This window comes from Plectropomus leopardus, chromosome 11 (assembly GCF_026936395.1).
Source record: "Plectropomus leopardus strain MGB_pleo_1.0 chromosome 11, ASM2693639v1, whole genome shotgun sequence".
NCBI lineage: Eukaryota > Metazoa > Chordata > Actinopteri > Perciformes > Serranidae > Plectropomus > Plectropomus leopardus.
Window position 1 is genome coordinate 200,817 of NC_142186.1, and position 18,349 is coordinate 219,165.

The 18,349-nt window shown below is 41.8% G+C and overlaps 1 protein-coding gene across 4 annotated transcripts in view; it reads left to right on the forward strand.

Annotated features, from left to right (window-relative positions):
- LOC121945114 (TGF-beta receptor type-2-like) overlaps nt 1-18,349 on the forward strand; it is a 90,495-nt gene that overhangs the window by 55,236 nt on the left and 16,910 nt on the right. For all 4 annotated transcript variants that reach the window (XR_006105943.2, XM_088084920.1, XM_042489139.2 and 1 more), the window contains one exon: nt 1,710-1,851. Coding sequence is in view for 3 of the 4 variants with exons in the window: in XM_088084920.1 (XP_087941046.1) it covers nt 1,710-1,851 (142 nt within the window). In the remaining variant the exon portion in view is untranslated. The remainder of the gene's footprint in view (nt 1-1,709; nt 1,852-18,349) is intronic.

The window sequence follows — 18,349 nt, forward strand, 5'->3', positions numbered from 1 at the left end:
TTACTGTCACTGAGAACCTATCTTGGTCACTACACATCACCACCCAGATTAAAAAAGCACAGAAAAGGCTCTACTTCCTACAGAAACTTAGGAAGGCTAAATTCCAGAGTGAGATCCTGGTTCAATTCTACAGAGGAGTAGTAGAAAGCATACTGACTGGAAACTGGCATGGCTCGTGCATGGTCCAGAACAGGAAGGCTCTACAGTGGGTGGTTAAAACTGCCCAGAACATCACTGGTTCCCATCTACAGATCATCAGTGACCTCGGTGAAGTGATGTCTGCACAGAGCCCAAAGGATACTGAAAGACAGCAGCCATCCCCAGCCAAAGTCTGTTCAATCTGCTGCTATCTGGAAAAAGATACAGAAGTATCCGCTGCAGAACCACCAGACTACAGAGCGGCTTCTTTCCCAGGCTGTTAGACTCCTCCTTCGACGCCAAAAAGATGTAGCAGGATTTAGGATCAACTTCAATTTAATTTCTTCTAAAACTACGTTTAAGAAAAATGACAATGATCTACCTTGTACCTTGTAGCTTTAGTGTTTCCCTTAGGTTGACTGGTCTAAAGAAAACTTAGATAATCCCCCATTCACCTTCTATCATCTGAGTGAGTTATCATGTCATTGTGATAGCATTATTCCCCCCTCTGCTAACACTGAGGCAGCCTGTGGTTTTATCCAGTCAGCTACAAACAGAATTCAGACAATGCATCTGAATACCCTCTTTCTTATTCTGGTAACTTTGACCATGCCTCCCTAATGATAATATTATAGTATAGTGTAATATATGATAGTATATGTTGTATATGTACAACCAGGCACAGGCACAACCAGGATCTGAGAATGTTTGCAAATGAGGAGACGGTGAAGGAGAGAGGCGACGAGGTTTTTGTCAAACAAACTAGGGGCTGGCCCAAGGCAAGCCTGAGCCAGCTTAAGCCAGCCCTAACTTAAATCTTTATCAAATTATGTCAGCTTTTACATATGCTGATATAGATGCTCTCACCAATATTTCATATATCAGTATTTTCTTAAGCGGGGTTACTTCAGGTATCATATCTATAACGATGGTATATATATAACGAAAACACACAAGGTTTTTGTGATGTGTTGAGAGGTAGAACAAGTCTCGGTTTTCACTTGGGGCTGACATTTGAAACTTACTGACTTTGAGTTCAATCTTGACTTAGGGACTTGTTGGTCTTGATTTGAACCTATTGGCTTTGACTTGGGACTTAAATTGTAACTGAATAAGGTTAGGACTTGAGACTGACGTGTGACTTCCAATCCAAGTTGACGAAAATGGCTGCCAGTTTCCCTTTTTCCTATTTCTGGTTGTGTGGCACAACCACCAACATTTTCCAAGGATCTCAGCTGCAGGGTACAAGAACACTGCAACATACTAGCAACATGGAAACCTTCTCAGTGTATTTTTAGATGTTGAATTACAAAGTAAGACCAACTGTATTTAGTACATTCGCTGATATGTGAAATTTGATCATACAAATCAAACAAATAATGAATGAAACCATTAGACAAGCCAGGTTTATTGTTAGCCAGCAGTTGACTGCTGAAACAACAACCAATCACAAGCCAGACAATGGAAGGTCAATATCATGCTTCTGCAGAAACAAGTGTATTCCTATGCTTAGTGATAGTGTGTGGAGGCCTACTTGTGAGCTAACACTCCCTGGTATCTCTGTACTGTAGGTGGGTACGGCACGTTATATGGCCCCGGAGGTGCTGGAAGCCCGACTGAATCTGGAGAACATTGAGTCTTTCAAACAGACCGACATTTACTCCATGGCCCTTGTACTTTGGGAGATGACATCAAGGTGTGAAGCCATTGGAGGTCAGTGCACATACACAAACCACAAACACACAATCTCTGTAATTACGTGTTTCAGACTAGGGGAAGAATGATGTCATGTAACACACAAGCACATACTTACACAAGCCCAGTTTCATTCAGTTCAGTTCAGTCTGCATTTTTTGCATTTTCATTACAAAACGTTGCGGATGGTACCAATAGAACCGTTCCTGCCCATTTATACATTAGTAAACTGTAATTATAAAATGAAAGGATATATTGCTGCCTCAAGCAGCAGCTGTAGAAAATAAAATCTTACTTCTCCTTCTGTTGATAATGAACTCTTCACTCCTGTGCCTAGCTGTTGAACACATCTAAAGGAAATGCTTCCCTGGGTACAAGTTATATACCACTGGAAACTCGACTTAAATATATTATCAATATTGTTATAGAATAGAATTTCCTAGTTTCAGACCCAACAGATGCTTAGCAACTTCTCTCCTAACTCTCCTCCTAGGTCTGATTTGGTGATTCTTGAGGGATGTACTGTATGTGGCTCTTTAGCTGCTGAATAATACCCTATCACCATGTTAACTAAGTTAGGTAGTGTACAGTGCATTTTTACTGTTGTTTTACAGAAAGTAGCTGCCTGAACAGCTGGAACAAAGTGTATGAGCGCAGCAACACTGAACCAAAATAGTGAAGGTACAGAATGAAGCCCAAACAATGTGCAGGAGGATGCTGGAACACTCCACAGAGCTAAAATACACACACATCATCTCTTACACACAACATAATGACACATGACACATGAATTGAAGGTCTAAGGACAGAGCGTCTCACATGCTGTACACATTGTGAAGGGCCTTGAGGCAAATTTGTGATTTGTGATATAAGGCTATATTGATAAAATTGACTTGACATTTAGGCTAAAGTGCACTCCACTGACTATCTAGTCAGTGGAGACAAAACACAGCTGAAAGGAGAGTAAACATTGGACTTATTCAAGGTGGGTTTCACAGCACCCAAGAGCCATAAACAAACAGGCAGATAAATAACAGAAAGTCTGCAAGTAAGCAAGACCTTATTTGACTTTAAACTTGAAAGCAGAAAAAAAACAGGAAAAAAAAGAAATACAACTGTAACTCTGGAGTCAGCTCAGTCTCAGTATTAATGAAGGCACACAGAAGGATTCACAACTGTATTTTAGGATTTATATATCGTAGTCTAAATGACTCTCTCGTGAAATTGTTATGATAAAAAATAATCTTTCTCTATAAAAGTAAAAGACATCAACATTTGTAGTTTTTAAAGTTCACAAGTGCATTTCTGATGCACAGACAAATGTTTCCTTTAAATACATACATGCAATAGAAATCCATACATATATATATATATATTTAAAGTCTTTGCATTCACAAAGTACCTGTCATGTATGAACTTCACTGGATTCTATGTGGGTTTGTTGAGACCCCCTGCTGTGTTGCATTCACAAATTCATAATTTTTAACAGCCAGTATGTGTTCTTCTGTTTCCACTGACTTAATATGATCACACAGCATTACATCTGAACCATACTGATGAAACTGTTTTTTGTGTAGAGAGTCATAGATAGATAGATAGATAGATAGATAGATAGATGATAGATAGATGGTAAATGGGCTTTACTTTCAATTCAATTCAATTTTATTCATAAAGCCCATTATCACAAAACATAGTTTGCCTCAGAGGGCTATACAGCATAACACATCCCTCTGCCCTTAGACCCTGTCATTGTCTAAGGAAAAAAAACGGGGGAAAAAACGGTAGAAACCTCAGGAAGGGCAACCGAAGATGGACAGATGTACAATAGAAGTTGTAAATAACAATTAAATTACAGTAATGATGAAGAGGAAAGAGAAACAGAGAGAGAGAGAAGGAGAGAGAGGGAGAGAAGCTCAGCAATATTGGTAACAATAGCATAACATATAACAATGGTGACAGATAGAAAATTACTAAATGCACTCTGTGATAGCATGTGATGTTATGTGTAAATATCATAGGTATTGATAACAGTACCGTGCATGACACATACTAATGGCAGTAAAAGGTTGCATCGAGCAAGATCACGGCATCTGCACAACCAAGGCCCGCTACACAGGCGTTGCCTCAGACAGGACCATAGCAACAGCACAATAATCTCCAGATGCAGCCAAGACTGCAGCCAAGATCCGGGAAAACTATGAAACAAGGGAGCACGAATGCTCCAGAGAGGCAACCGAATTAGTGTAATGCAGTAAAAAGACAAGAGCGCAGATGGAGGGAGCAAGAGGAAAAAGGAGCTCAGTGTATCCTAAAAAGTCCCCCAGCAGACTAAACCTATGTCAGCCTAACAAGGGGCTGGTCCAGGCAACCTGAGCCAGCCCTCAGCTTTATCAGAGAAGAAGGTCTTAAGTCTACCCTTAAAAGTGGAGACGGTGTCTGCCCTCCTGACCGAACCTGGAAAATGGTTCCATAAAAGAGGAGCGTGGTAACTGAAGGCTCTGGCTTCCATCCTGCATTTGGAGACTTTGGGAACCACAAGTAACCTACGTTTTCAGAGCACAGTGCTCTTGAGGGTTGATAGGGAACTATGAGCTGGGACAGATAGGACGGAGCCTGTCCATTCAGAGCTTTGTAGGTAAGGAGGAGGAATTTAAATTCAATTCTGGATTTTTCAGGGAGTCAGTGCAAAGAAGCTAAAACAGGAGAAATATGATCCCTTTTCTTGGTACCGTTAGTACATGTGCAGCAGCTTTCTGCCCCAGTTGGAGAGACTGGAATTGTTGGCAACCGATTTTGTTGGGAATTGTTGGGGCAACCGGATAATAGGGAGTTACAGTAATCCATCCTAGAAGTAACAAATGCATGCACTAATTTTTTGGCATCTGTTTCAGACAGGATATGTCTAATTTTTGGAATATTACAAAAGTGAAAGAAGCAGTCCTTGAAGTTTGTATTATATTGGAGGCAAAAGATAGAACTTGATCGAATATAACTACAAGGTTCCTCACAGTTCTGCTAGAGGTAAAGGTAATGCCATCTTAAGAATTGATATCCTTAGAAAAGGAGTTTCTGAAGTGTTTGGAGCCAGTAATGATGACTTCAGTTTTTTTCTGAGTTTAGCATAAGGAAATTGCGGCTCATCCAGGCTTTTATGTCTTGAAGGCATACATGTAGTCAATATAACTGATCGGTTTCATCCGGCTTCACAGATAGATACAGTTGCGTATCATCAGCATAGCAATGGAAATTTCATTTCATCATTTCTAATGATGTTGCCTAGGGGATGCATATATAAAGTGAAAAGGATTGGTCCAAGTGCAGAACCTTGTGGAACTCTGAAGCAGAACTTAGTATGCGCAGAGGATTGAATCAAAAATAGTAGCTACTCCCCTTCCTTGGCCAGTGGCTCGAGAAATGTGAGTATTTATATGACCAGGAATGGAGTGAGTGGAGTGGAGTGGACTCATTCAGGCTAACATAATCATCAGGACACAGCCAGGTCGCCTGTGACAGAATAAATCAATATGATTATATGATACTTGAACTTCTAAGATGGCGCTGTGAGTGCGGCAGCCAGTTACAGCGGCTCTTACCCACTTTCTGTGTTTTTAGCTATTATTGTGGTTTTTCTTTTCTTGTTTATTTTTTTCTTTCAAGTGGTAGTACTGCACTTGCACAGCACAACTATGCATGTACAAATGGCCACGCTATTAGTCTGTTTTTTACTTGTTTTCGGACTTTTAAAGTCCGCATCTGGAGACCCGTTCAGCCACGGCTCCATTGTTTACACACGGGAACAGCTGTTGGCGCTGCGCCAGGCCAGGACACCGTCTTGGGAGAGACCGGACATCCCCGCCGAGCTCCGTAGGAGGACGAGGGGATGCAGGGCAGGAGTGAAGCGTCGGGAGAAGAGGAGACGCTACAAGCCGACGGTCCCGTCCATCATCATGGGAAACGTGAGGTCTCTTCCAAACAAGATGGAAGAGCTGACAGCGCTGACCCGGCTGCAGTGGGAGTATCGGGAGTGCAGCCTCATGATGTTCACGGAGTCATGGTTGAACGAACTCACTCCGGACTCGCTCATAACTTTGGACGGGTTTCATCTTGTCAGAGCGGACCGGAGCTGGAGGGAGAGTGGTAAGAAGAAAGGCGGTGGCCTCGCGATGTATGTGAACGAGAGATGGTGTAATGCTGGACACGTTAGCATTAAAGAGCAGCGCTGCACGAAGGATGTTGAACTGCTGGCGGTTAGTTTGCGCCCTTATTATTTGCCGAGGGAGTTTTCGCATGTCATTGCGATTACAGTGTACATCCCCCCCTCGGCTGATGCTGCTGCTGCCTGCGAGATCATCCACAGTGAAGTGTCCAAGCTGCAAACATCCCACCCCCAGTCTCTGATCATCATCTCAGGAGACTTCAACCATACATCGCTCTCCACCACTCTCCCAACATTCAGCCAGTATGTGGACTGCCCCACTAGAGACAATAACACCTTGGACCTACTGTATGCAAACACCAAGGATGCATACAACTCATCACCCCTCCCCCCGCTGGGTCGCTCAGATCACAACCTGGTGAGACTGCAGCCCATTTACATACCTATGGTGAAAAAACAACCCCCGACTATACGGTATGTGAAAAAGTGGTCTGAGGAGGCCACTGAGGCGCTGCAGGACTGCTTCGAGACCACGGACTGGGATGTACTGTGCGGCCCACACAATGAGGACATTGACACCATTACACACTGCGTCACAGACTACATTAACTTCTGTGTTAAGAACACTGTATCCACCAGGAAGGTACGGTGTTTCTCTAACACAAAACCCTGGGTGACCCCTGAACTGAAGGTCCTGCTGAAGGAGAAGAGGAGGGTCTTTGGATCTGGGGACAAAGAGGAGCTGAGGAGGGTGCAGAAGGAGCTGAAGAGAAAAATCAGGGAGGGAAAGGCCAGCTATAAGACCAAGATGGAAACCTACTTGCAACAAAATAACGCAAGGGAGGTCTGGAGAGGCCTCAAAACCATCTCTGGTCACAGCAGAGGCCAGGTGAGGGGACCTGAAGCAGGAGACCAGGAGTGGGCAAACGAGCTGAACCTGTTCTTTAACAGATTTGACTCTACTCCCACTCCTCCCCCCACTCATCAGAGCACCGACCGGCTGGCTCTTTTTTCACACCACCTCAGCTCTCCGTCAGCCCCATCACCTCCACCACCACCCCTCATCAGCCCCTCCTCCGCCACCCTCGGCCTCTCCATAACAGCTGATCAGGTGAGAAGTGAGCTGAAGAAGCTGAAGGCGAGAAAGGCCACGGGTCCTGATGGCATCAGCTCCAGACTCCTGAAGGACTGTGCAGATCAGCTCTGCCTGGTTCTTCTGCGCATCTACAACCTGAGCCTGAGTCTGGAGAGGGTCCCAGCGCTGTGGAAGACCTCCTGTGTGGTTCCTGTCCCGAAGACAGCGCACCCCAGGGAGCCCAACCACTTCAGACCTGTGGCCCTCACTTCTCACCTGATGAAAACCATGGAGAGGATTGTTCTCAGAAACCTCCGCCCCCTGGTGAGCTCACATCTGGATCCACTGCAGTTTGCGTACCAACCGGGCATTGGAGTGGATGACGCAGTCCTCTACCTGCTGCACAGATCCCTGACTCACCTGGAGGACACCGGCAGCACTGTGAGAGTCATGTTCTTTGACTTCTCCAGTGCATTCAACACAATCCAGCCTTCACTGCTCAGGGGGAAGCTTGAAAGAGCGGGAGTAGACTGTCACCTGGCTGCATGGACCATCGATTACCTCACCGACAGACCACAGTTCGTGAGGCTTCAGGACTGTGTGTCGGATATGGTAGTCTGCAGCACCGGGGCCCCTCAGGGGACAGTGCTCTCCCCCTTTCTCTTCACCCTGTACACTTCAGACTACCACTACAACTCTGGGAGCTGTCACCTCCAGAAGTTCTCCGATGATACAGCCATTGTTGGGTGCATATCTGAGGGGGACGAACGGGAGTACAGGACCGTCATCACAGACTTTGTCAACTGGTGTGAGCAGAACCATCTCCAGCTCAACGCCAGTAAGACAAAGGAGATGGTTATTGACTTCCGCAGGAGGAAGACACCCCAGACTACACAGGTGAACATCCAGGGTCTGGACATTGAGATGGTGGAGACCTATCGATACCTGGGTGTTCACCTTAACAATAAACTGGACTGGTCTAATAACACAGATGTCCTGTACAAGAAGGGCCAGAGTCGTCTCCACCTGCTGAGAAGACTGAGGTCCTTTGGAGTGTGCAAGACTCTGCTCCGGACATTCTATGACACTGTGGTAGCATCTGCTCTTTTCTATGCAGCGGTCTGCTGGGGAGCAGGGAGCACAGATCGGGACAGAAAGAGACTGAACAGACTGGTCAGGAGGGCCGGTTCTGTCCTGGACTGCTCCCTGGACTCCATTGAGGAGGTGGGTGAGAGGAGGATGTTAGCAAAGCTCACATCCATCATGGACAACCCCTCTCACCCACTGCATGAGACTGTGGGGGCTTTAAGCAGCTCCTTCAGCAGCAGACTGCGACATCCACCCTGCAAGAAGGAGCGCTACCGCAGGTCATTCATCCCATCTGCAATAAGACTCTATAACATCAGCATCACTGGCTGAATAATTTGCACAACAAATTTTTGTAAATTCTATTCTCAAATCCATCTTTTGTGTACATACTTATTCTATTACTTACTTATTATGTGTACATACCTTTTTCCTCTATGTACATACTTATTTTATTACTTATTTATTGTTATTTGTTATTGTATAATTGTGTTATTGTATAATTGTGTTATTGTTATTTTCTTTGTTACATTCCACTTTCTCTTTTTCATGCTGCTGTAACATTTGAAATTTCCCCCAATGGGGGATCAATAAAGGAATATTCTATTCTATTCTATTCTATTCTATATTAAATCACTGACTAAAAGAGATTTAGATGATAGGGATCTGATGTTCAAAAGTCCGCATTTAATTCTCCTGTTTCTCATGCTTGATCCTGACCTGAACACATCTGCATTCATCATTTCACTTATCGGCATACTGCCACCTACTGGAAACATGAAGTTACATGATTTACATTTTTAGGTGCATCCCCTTACAGATTTACCACCTTCAGCTCAAACTTGGTAACAAAAGGTGCTTTGAGACCTTCATGATGCCACTTTGTGAAGATCATGTTTTCAATGAACACTGTTGGCGTGGCAATTCTGTTTTCGCCACCAAACAGGAAGCTAAATTAACTTTACTTTGTATTAACTGATTATCCTCAAATTTTATGGGTGTGATCAGGTGGCAGCCCTGAACACATCAACACATAAGGTAACTATGATACTCAATGTGCCACCTACTGGCAACAGGAAGTATACCTTGTAACACAATTATCCTTTGACTGACATGAAATTTACATGGTTTGTTAAATAAGTGATATTCACCAAGATGACATGGAAATTATGTCCCCTCCACTGCCACCTAGTGGCCACTGGAAATATTATGTCATGTGACATTTCTCACTCCAGGGAGAAAACTCTGCATGCATTATCTAACTTTCACAGATATGAGCAACTATGTCAGATGGAGTTCTGTAAGAAACCCCTACATGCGTGGGGGTGTGAGGGCCCGTTCATTGCTGCTTGCAGCTTTAATTCATTTTGAGATTGTTTGTTCTCCATAGAAAAATGTCCTCACTTAAATATTGTGAGGACATTTAAACCTCACAAACATAGACACACACGCACCCACACACAAACACACACACAGCTGAAACAGGTACAGTGCAGATTCTTGTTTTTTCTGTCTTCCTGATTTCTTTCTCAAAGAAGGGCAGCAGCAGAGCTGAGGTTGTCTCCCTCACATATTAGACATTCCTAAAATGCTGCTGACCTGGAGCTACTTTGATGTGCAATCCTGACAGACATTACCATCAGACTCCCAGATGACACACAAACCTGCTGTCACTGTATAACAAGAACTAGTAGCCTGAACCTTTAATAATATGTACAGTCATGTAGGATAACTAGAATGCAGAGAATGTATCCACTTTTATTTTCGAATAAATGGATGAAAGTGCTCCTTGAAATTTGAAAAAAAAGTTTTCTTTAAAATGCAGACACTCTGGTGTCATAAATAGAGTTAAATGGGCATGATCTTGTCAAAGTAAAGTTGCCCAACTGATTTAATCCACGTCATGTATTCCCATATGTTACACACAGACCTGTCTATAATCTTTATTTGCCCAGATGGGATTCCTATAATACCATAATTTGTGGTTTTTTTAGATCCAAAAGAGTCATCCAGTTGGAAGCAATAAATGCAGCGTAATAACAAAGACAAACAAAACAGACAAGATAACGTAAGATATAATGGATTTTCCTTTTAAAGCAAAAATTTTAATTATTTTTGTTACTGAAATATAAACAAAGCCCCACATTGTATATTTAATCACATTGTGTAATTGAAACTTATGTTATGTCGGTGGAATGTGGTTGATGAATGCAGCACGAATGGAAACCCAATCCAAATCTCCTTCAGTGTTTGAAAATGAGGTAAATCTTGAGGTGCATTTAGGAATATTTATAAAGTTGCACTAAACCATACTTGTGTATGATTTAAATGTAATGATTTAAATGATGCACCCCCAAAGAATTATTACTAGCTGTGCAGTTCCATCAGATCTAGTCATGTCATGTTAAGACCTGACTTTTAATTATGGCGTCAAATCAGTCAGATCAGCGGTTTGATCCCTGGCTCCTTCAGTCAACATGAAGTATCCTTGGGCAAGATACTGAACCCCAAATTGCTCCTGATGCTTTGTCACTGAAGTGCGCATATGAAGGGTTACTGAGTCGCAGGTGGCACCTTGTACAGCAGCCCCGGCCACCAGTGTATGAATGCATGTGTGAATGGGTGAATGTGACATGTAGAGTGAAAGCGCTTTGAAAGGTTAATAAGAATAGATAAGTGCTATGCACAAAGTCTGCTGGGCAGCAGCAAATTGTTTAAATCTAAAATAAACAAAAGAGGAGTGGTACAAGAACATCTAATAAAAATTAAAGCTGCAAGCAGTGATGAACGGGCCCTCGCACCCTCACACAAGTCGGGGCTACTGACTCTGGGTGATGCAATCATTCATTTCAGTAAAAGTCGGAGAAAGTATGTGGAGAGTTTGAACCCTTAAGCGAGATATTTCACATGGTGTAGTACTTCCAGTGGGGGCCACACAAATGGCCGACTTCCTGCTAGGTTTAGGGTATGGGTCCAAGAGTCTTTTTTAGGTCTTGGGCTGTTGCACATGCCTACCAAGTTTCATATCCCTAGGCGAAATGCACGGCAGGGGCTGCTTCGTTGATATCTGTAGGGGGCGCGACAGAGCCATTTTTGCACATCAGTGCAACAAAAATCATATCAGATATTACATTTTTTGGCTTCTATTGTGCGTGCCACGTTTGGTGACTTGGTGCATCAAAAAGTGCTTCCAGTTTTATGGCGAATATTGTCAAACTTTGGTAACCCCATTTGATGAAAGCTCAAAAGTTTAATTTCTGTGCATCATGAAAGTATTTGCAGTATTCTAATTGAATATGAGATAAACTGAGTTAACCTGCTACAAGGGAAAAATCAAAGAGTAAAAAAAGTAACTTCCTGCTACCAATAGGTGGTGCTATGACTATGATTGAAAATTGCTCTACAGATGTCTTCAGGCATCTATTGTGCCAATAGGTGGTGCTCTCATTGTCACTTAAAATTGTCACATAGATGTGTTCAGGGCGGGACTCCTATCAAACAGGTGAAGTTTGGATAGCAGAGTTACATACCACTTCCTGTTTACGTCCTGGTTGAGACAAGGAGGCAATCAGCTTAGCATAAAGGCTGGAGGAAGAGAGAAATAGCTGGCCTGGCTTTTTTCAAAAGTTTAAAACTGTGCCTACCTTAGGGTCTGAAGTTTACGAATGAACATGTTGTTAATCCTTGTTTGATCCAACCACAAACAGAAAAGCAATGAGACAGTCACTTGCTGAAAGTATTTCAAGGCGCAGTGACTCTCTGCAGTCTTGTTTGCAAAGAAATGTTGAACAAACAGATAAATGTTGTTTGTTAATCAATAATTACAATGCGTAACTCCACCTAAAACCATACATTTTTTAAGTCAAGCCAATTTTATTTATTAAGCCTATTATTATAATAATTATAATATCACCTTTCCCCACAGGGATTTACAGCATACAACATCCCTCTACCCTTGGACCCTCACAGTGAGGGTCCAAGGGCAAAGGAAAAAACTCCCCTAAAAAAACCTGGAACAGGATCAAAAACATCCAGAGAAGCCGAGTTAGTGTTATGCAGTAATAGGACATCAATGCTAATGAAGAGAGCGAGAGAAGGAGAGAAGAGCTCAGTGTATCATAGGAGGTCTCCCAGCAGACAAGGCCTAAATAAGTCTACCAAGGGGCTGGTTCAAGGCAAGTCTGAGCCAGCCCAAATGTGGAGATGGTGTCTGCCTCCCAGACCAAAACTTGAAGATGTTTCCACAAAAGAAGAGCGTGGTAGCTGCAGGCTCTGGCTCCCATTCTGCTTTTGGAGACTCTAGAAATCACAAGTAACCCTGCGTTTTCAGAGCACAGAGTTCTGGAAGGATAATAGAGAACTAAGAGTTTTGAAGACGACACTTGACCATTAAGAGCTTTGTAAGTAAGGAGAAGGATTTTAAATCCAGTTCTGGATTTTACAAGGAGCCAGTGCAGAGAAGCTAAAACAGGAGAAATATGATCCATTTTCTTGGTTCCTTTTAGTACATGTGCGGCAGCCTTCTTGATCAGTTGGAGGGTCTTTAGAGACTTGTTAGAGCAACCTGATAATAAGAAATCACAATAATCCATCCTAGAAGTAACAAATGACTGGACTTATTGTGTCTATTTGAGACGGGATATGCCTATTTTTTTTGCAGTATTAAGCAAGTGGAAGAATGTAGTTCTTGAAGTTTGTTTTATCGGAGAGTTAAAGGAGAAATCTTAGTAAAAAAATCTTCTCCTCTTTGCCCTTTGGGGTAGAGTAAGTCAGATGGTCCAAAACCCAGCACTTAATGATTATTTAGCACTGACAAAGTTGTGTGATGTTGTATGTTGATTGTCATCGTAAGTAGTGATACTGACATTGCTGAATCTCAGATGCTGAGATCGCTACTGGTTATTACTGGTTGTTACTTTGGTTTCCAAAGGCACTTCTTCTGCCACTAGACGTCAATACCTGTGACAAATCACACCTGAAGCACTTTTTGCACTTACTAAGGGTTTCTTCCTTAAGTCTAAATTCTTGCTTGTGTTGTACGTCGCTTTGGATAAAAGCATCTGCTAAATGAAATTGTAGAATTGTAGAATTGTAGAAAATATAACTCTGAGGTTCCTTACTGTGGCACTGGAGGCCAAGGCAATGCCATCTAACCATATCTTTAGATACAGAGTTACTGAGGTGTTTGGGACCGAGTACAGTAACTCCTGTTTTGTCTGAATTTAACATCAGGAAATTGCGGTTTATCCAAGCTTATGTGTTCTTAAAAAAATGCTTGTAATTTAGATAACTGATTGTTTTTTCTGGTTTTATCAACAAATATAGATGTGTATCGTCTGCATAACAATGGACATTTACAGAGTGATTTCTAATAATGTTGCCAAGGGGAAGCACATATAAGGTGAACAGAAATGGTCCGAGCACAGAACCTTGTAACAAACTTCAGTATGGAAAGAGATTTCATTGTTACCACGAACAAACTGAGACTGATCTGATTAATACAATTTAAACCAGCTTGGCGCTGTTCTTTTAAGGCCAATTAAAAGTTACAGTCTTTGTAGTAGGATTTGAGTCAGTTGCATCAAATGCGGCACTGAGATCTAATAAAACAAATCCAGAGACCAGTCCTTTATCAGAGACAATCACTAAATCATTTGTAATTTTTACAAGTGCAATCTCTTTACTGTGATGCACTCTTCCTGACTGAAAATTCTCAAATAAGTTTGTAAACTATTATCTCGGAGAAAGTCACAGAGCTGATTGGCAACTACTTTCTCATGGATTTTAGAGGTGAAGGGGAGATTAGAGATTATATCAGGCTGTAGTTTGTCAAAACCTCTGGATCGAGAGTGGGCTTTTTTAGAAGAGTCACAGCTACTTTAAAGGACAGTCGTACATAGCCTGTTAATAAAGACATATTGATCATATCCAATAAAAAGCTGTTAACTAAGGATAAAACTTCCATAAGTAGCCTAGTCTGGATGGCGTCTAACAGGCAAGTTGATGGCTTGGATGATAAGGCAGATGGGAGAAAAACATTCAAACAAATTTCAGGCCTTACTAATAATTAAAATTTTTTTCATAAATTTTTTTACTGTTGTGTCCTTAAGGAATACAAGGCTCTATTGAGTTGTGACCAGTGTTGCCAACTCCTCTGTAAGGGAAGTAGCTATTGGCGCTCCCAAAAGTAGCTAGAAGTAGCTAGATGATGTAATCAACTAATTTGCATAATAGGGAATTCTGAAAGAGGCAAAATTAATAGAAACGGCTGACCAGGTAGTTTACATACTAAGTATTAACATATTTACAAACTTTTTTTGTTGCCATATAACTATTCACAAAAAACATCATCTACACAAAAACAATTCTACAAAAACGGGATCTTGTAGCTTATATTTGGCCAAAGGAATGAGGAGAGGGACAAGGAATTGACTGAGTGTGTGAGTGAGACCGACTGAGACAGAGTAAACTGTGTGAGGGATTTTTGGGTGTGAAACTAAAAAAGACAAAAGCATATCCACAAATATGTACTGAACAACGGCTCTGCTGTAACTGTAATTGTCTGTGATTGGTCATAAGCTGTGCATGTGTGATTCATTCATTCAGGGCAGGCAGCTCTCGATCAGAGCAGTCACAGAGTCTGCTGCAGGTTGGGACTGCGGGGCTTCTGGTCAGACTGGCTGCATGAGTGCTGTGTGAGTGGAGAAGAAGAGGAGACGGCGGCCAACCTCGCTGTACTCAACTCTTGTGAGCTCAGTTGTAACGTGAATTGGAATATATTAGATGCTTTTTGCGGAGCTTTGTCAACACAATCATTCCCCAAATGACCATGAAAAGTCACTAGATTTGTCGCTTGTTGATTTTGACTAATTAAGTTGCCAAGGGGGTCTGGAAAGTCGCTAGATATAGCGACAAAGTCGGCAAGTTGGCAACACTGGTTGTGACTCTGTCAGCCTGGCTACAGTGCTAAAAAAAGAAAAAAGGGATTGTTCCTATAATTCCCTATTGATGAAGAGTAAAAGTTTGCTCTTGGATTGCTGACAGCCTTCCTATATGTTTTAAGTCTTGTTTGACTAAAAAAGATTCTAGCAGGTTGGTTGAATGCTAATCCTTTAAAATTTTCATGATAATTTGCTTTAATTTGCGGGTTTGGGGATTATACCATGGAGCTAATTCTTTTGTTTCATAACCCTTTTTTAAAGAGGTACAACGGAGTCAAGAGTTGATCCCAGTGAGCCAGCAGCACTATCAACAAGATATTCAATTTGGAAGAGACTAAAGTTAGTATGTGTGTTAGTAGTGTCTTCTGTTACATTGAGACATGGTATTGAAAAGGGCTGTACCCTCTGTATGGGTCAGAATTATGACAGTCAAATCAGATTTGGTTGTTCAATGCAAATATTCAGGGTGGCACGGTATTGTAGTGGTTAGCACTGCAGCCTCATCTTTCTTCTTTCATCTGTCTTTCTGGCTTTGCCTCCTCTTTCTTTCTTTCTTTTTTATTATTGCTCTCTGGCCTTTATACTTTAGTCATAATTACTGATTAGTGACTTAGGTTCTTCATTAAACGCTTATCCTTTTCTGGAGTACGAGTTTCTTATGTTTTAGTTGAACTGATAAACTGAGCTCCTTTCGCTTCTCTTTCTCCCTCCATCTGAAAACGCTCATGTCTGTTTACTGCCTAACACTCACTGCATTACGCCAACTGCTTTCCCTCTCCGAACCATTCCTGCTCCCTTGTCTCCAAGTTTTCCCGGATCCTGGCAGCAACCTTGGCTGCGGTTGATTGTGGTGAAAGCTGTGCTGGTGCTGTGATCCTGCCTTTGGTCGTGCTCGTGCTGTGGCTGCACTAATACTGTACCCCCGGCTCGCCCTGACTGTGGCCTTGGTTTTGCCACTGCTGTGGTCCTGCCTGAAGCTACGCCTGTGTTGTGGGTCCTGGTAGCGCCGATGCTGTAATCATGCTTGACGCAACCCTCTACTGCCTTTATTATGAGCCACGCCTCCACTATCAATATACGCACGAGACTCTTATCAACATCCACATTATTATCATAGAGTAAATTTAGTAATTTCACACCTATCGTTAACGTAATATGACATGCATCTGTTTCCATTATTGCTGTGCATCTCTCCCCCTCTCTCCCTCGCTCTCCTTCTCTCTTCCCCTCTCTCTTTCTTTTTCCTTCTTGTCATGAATCTATTTCAACTGTTATTTACGACATCTATTGCTCATCTGTCCATCCTGGAAGAGGGATCCCTCATTACCTCTGCCGCCCCCTGAGGAAAACCGTGCTTTGTGAAAATGGGCTATATATATAAAATTGACTTGACAACAAGAGGGTCCCTGATTTGAACCTGAGTTTGCATGTTCTGCCGGTGTCTGTGTGGGTTCTCTACGGGTTCTACAGCTTCCTCCCACAGTCTAAAAACATGCAGGTTAGGTTAATTGGTGACTCTAAATTGCGCATCTGTGTGAACGTGAGTGTGAAGGTTGTCTGTCAATACAGCCCTCCGATAGTCTGGCAACCTGTTCAGGGTGTAGCCCACTGTCGCCCAATGACAGCTGGGATAGGCTCCATCCCAATTGCTATAATTACAAGAACAGGCAGTGATGGACAATGAATAAATAAATTAATATAAATATTTAACAATTTGTTACGTTCATTGTGACAGTGGCATTAACTTATATATATAGCAAACAAGCTAACGGTACTAACAACAGCTCATAAATGTGCAACATCATTTTTGCTGACACTAGATGTCAAACAAAAGCTAGAGAATGTAGGCTTATCATATCAACTTGATGTTAGCTGTAAGTTCACCACTTCTTCAGCTTACAGTGCGGTTTTGCTATGTGCTCGACTTAAAGCAATCTCAGTCGACTGGGAGTCTCTGACTGATGATTCGAGACTCCAATTTAAGAACAGCATCCCTAGTATTGAATTTAATACTGTTAATACTAATTAATGGAATAATTTCCTTCAATTTAGCTACAGCACTAACGGAAAGACATCTACTATAGTAACTTTTGGTGAGTGGTGTGTAATCAAGTACATTTCTGATTGAAAATAAATGTAATACAGCTCCATTTGTAAGCATTAGACTTATTGGAATATTTTTTTTTAACTTTGTAGAGAGTACGTTTAATGTTTATACTAAGCTAGGAACCCTGCCTAGTGGCTCTAGCATTGTTCTTCATGCACAGACATGAGACATATTGTTCTTCTCATCTCAATCTCCACAAGAAAGCAAATAATTTTGTTTTTCCCAAAATGTCAAAGTACAACATGATAACATGCAACATATATCTATTTTGAGATTGTTTTAATGTAGTTTTTTTTCTTATTTTTACAGGGATGATACACAGTAATTATTAGCAATGGACACATTTTCTAGTCCCTCTTCAGTCTGCTGGCCAACTTGTGCATATACTTTCAGGAGATTGTGGGGTTTCCCCAAACTAAATTAATACACCAGATGTAAATAAAGAAATGCTTAAGTTGCGCAGTCAGGCTATGACTAAGATATCTGCGGACAAAAAATTTAACAACTACCCCTGCAAACTACCTGTATTTTTAAGCTAGTAGCTCTGTGTCATGGCACAGCTGATGGAGGATGCCACAGGATGACAAACATTTCCAATAACTTAAGAGCAAGGTTAAGTCCAAAAGTCAAAATTAATGAAAAAAGATGGAGGTATCACCATTTCAGAAAATTAATAAATTTTGTTATCTAGCATAATATTCTGCTTCTTGATGCTGTTTAGCTTTTCACGTTTCACTGCGGTTCCAATCACTTAGCCTAAATTTATCCATCATGACTAGATCTGGGCTGTTTTCTGGTTATACACACAAATATCACTTTTTTGTCAGTGATTATACATATCTGTGCAGAACGTGATGGTTTATGCTGATTAATGTTGTCTTTGTGTTAGTTTATAGTTTACACCATTAGTGAGATGGCTGATACTTTTCATTTGTTCCGCTGTATTTACAAGCACTGTAATTCTCATGATCAACATAGTGACCATTACGTTAAGCATGCTTCTTCCCCCCACCTGCACTAATGCGGAAATATTTAAGCAATATCACACGAGAGGGAGTGATGTTGTGCTGGTATATCATCACGGCTGTGATGACACAACCTCAACTGTGATATTGCTTTTATACAACAGTTCTACAAGCGTCTTTTATTTG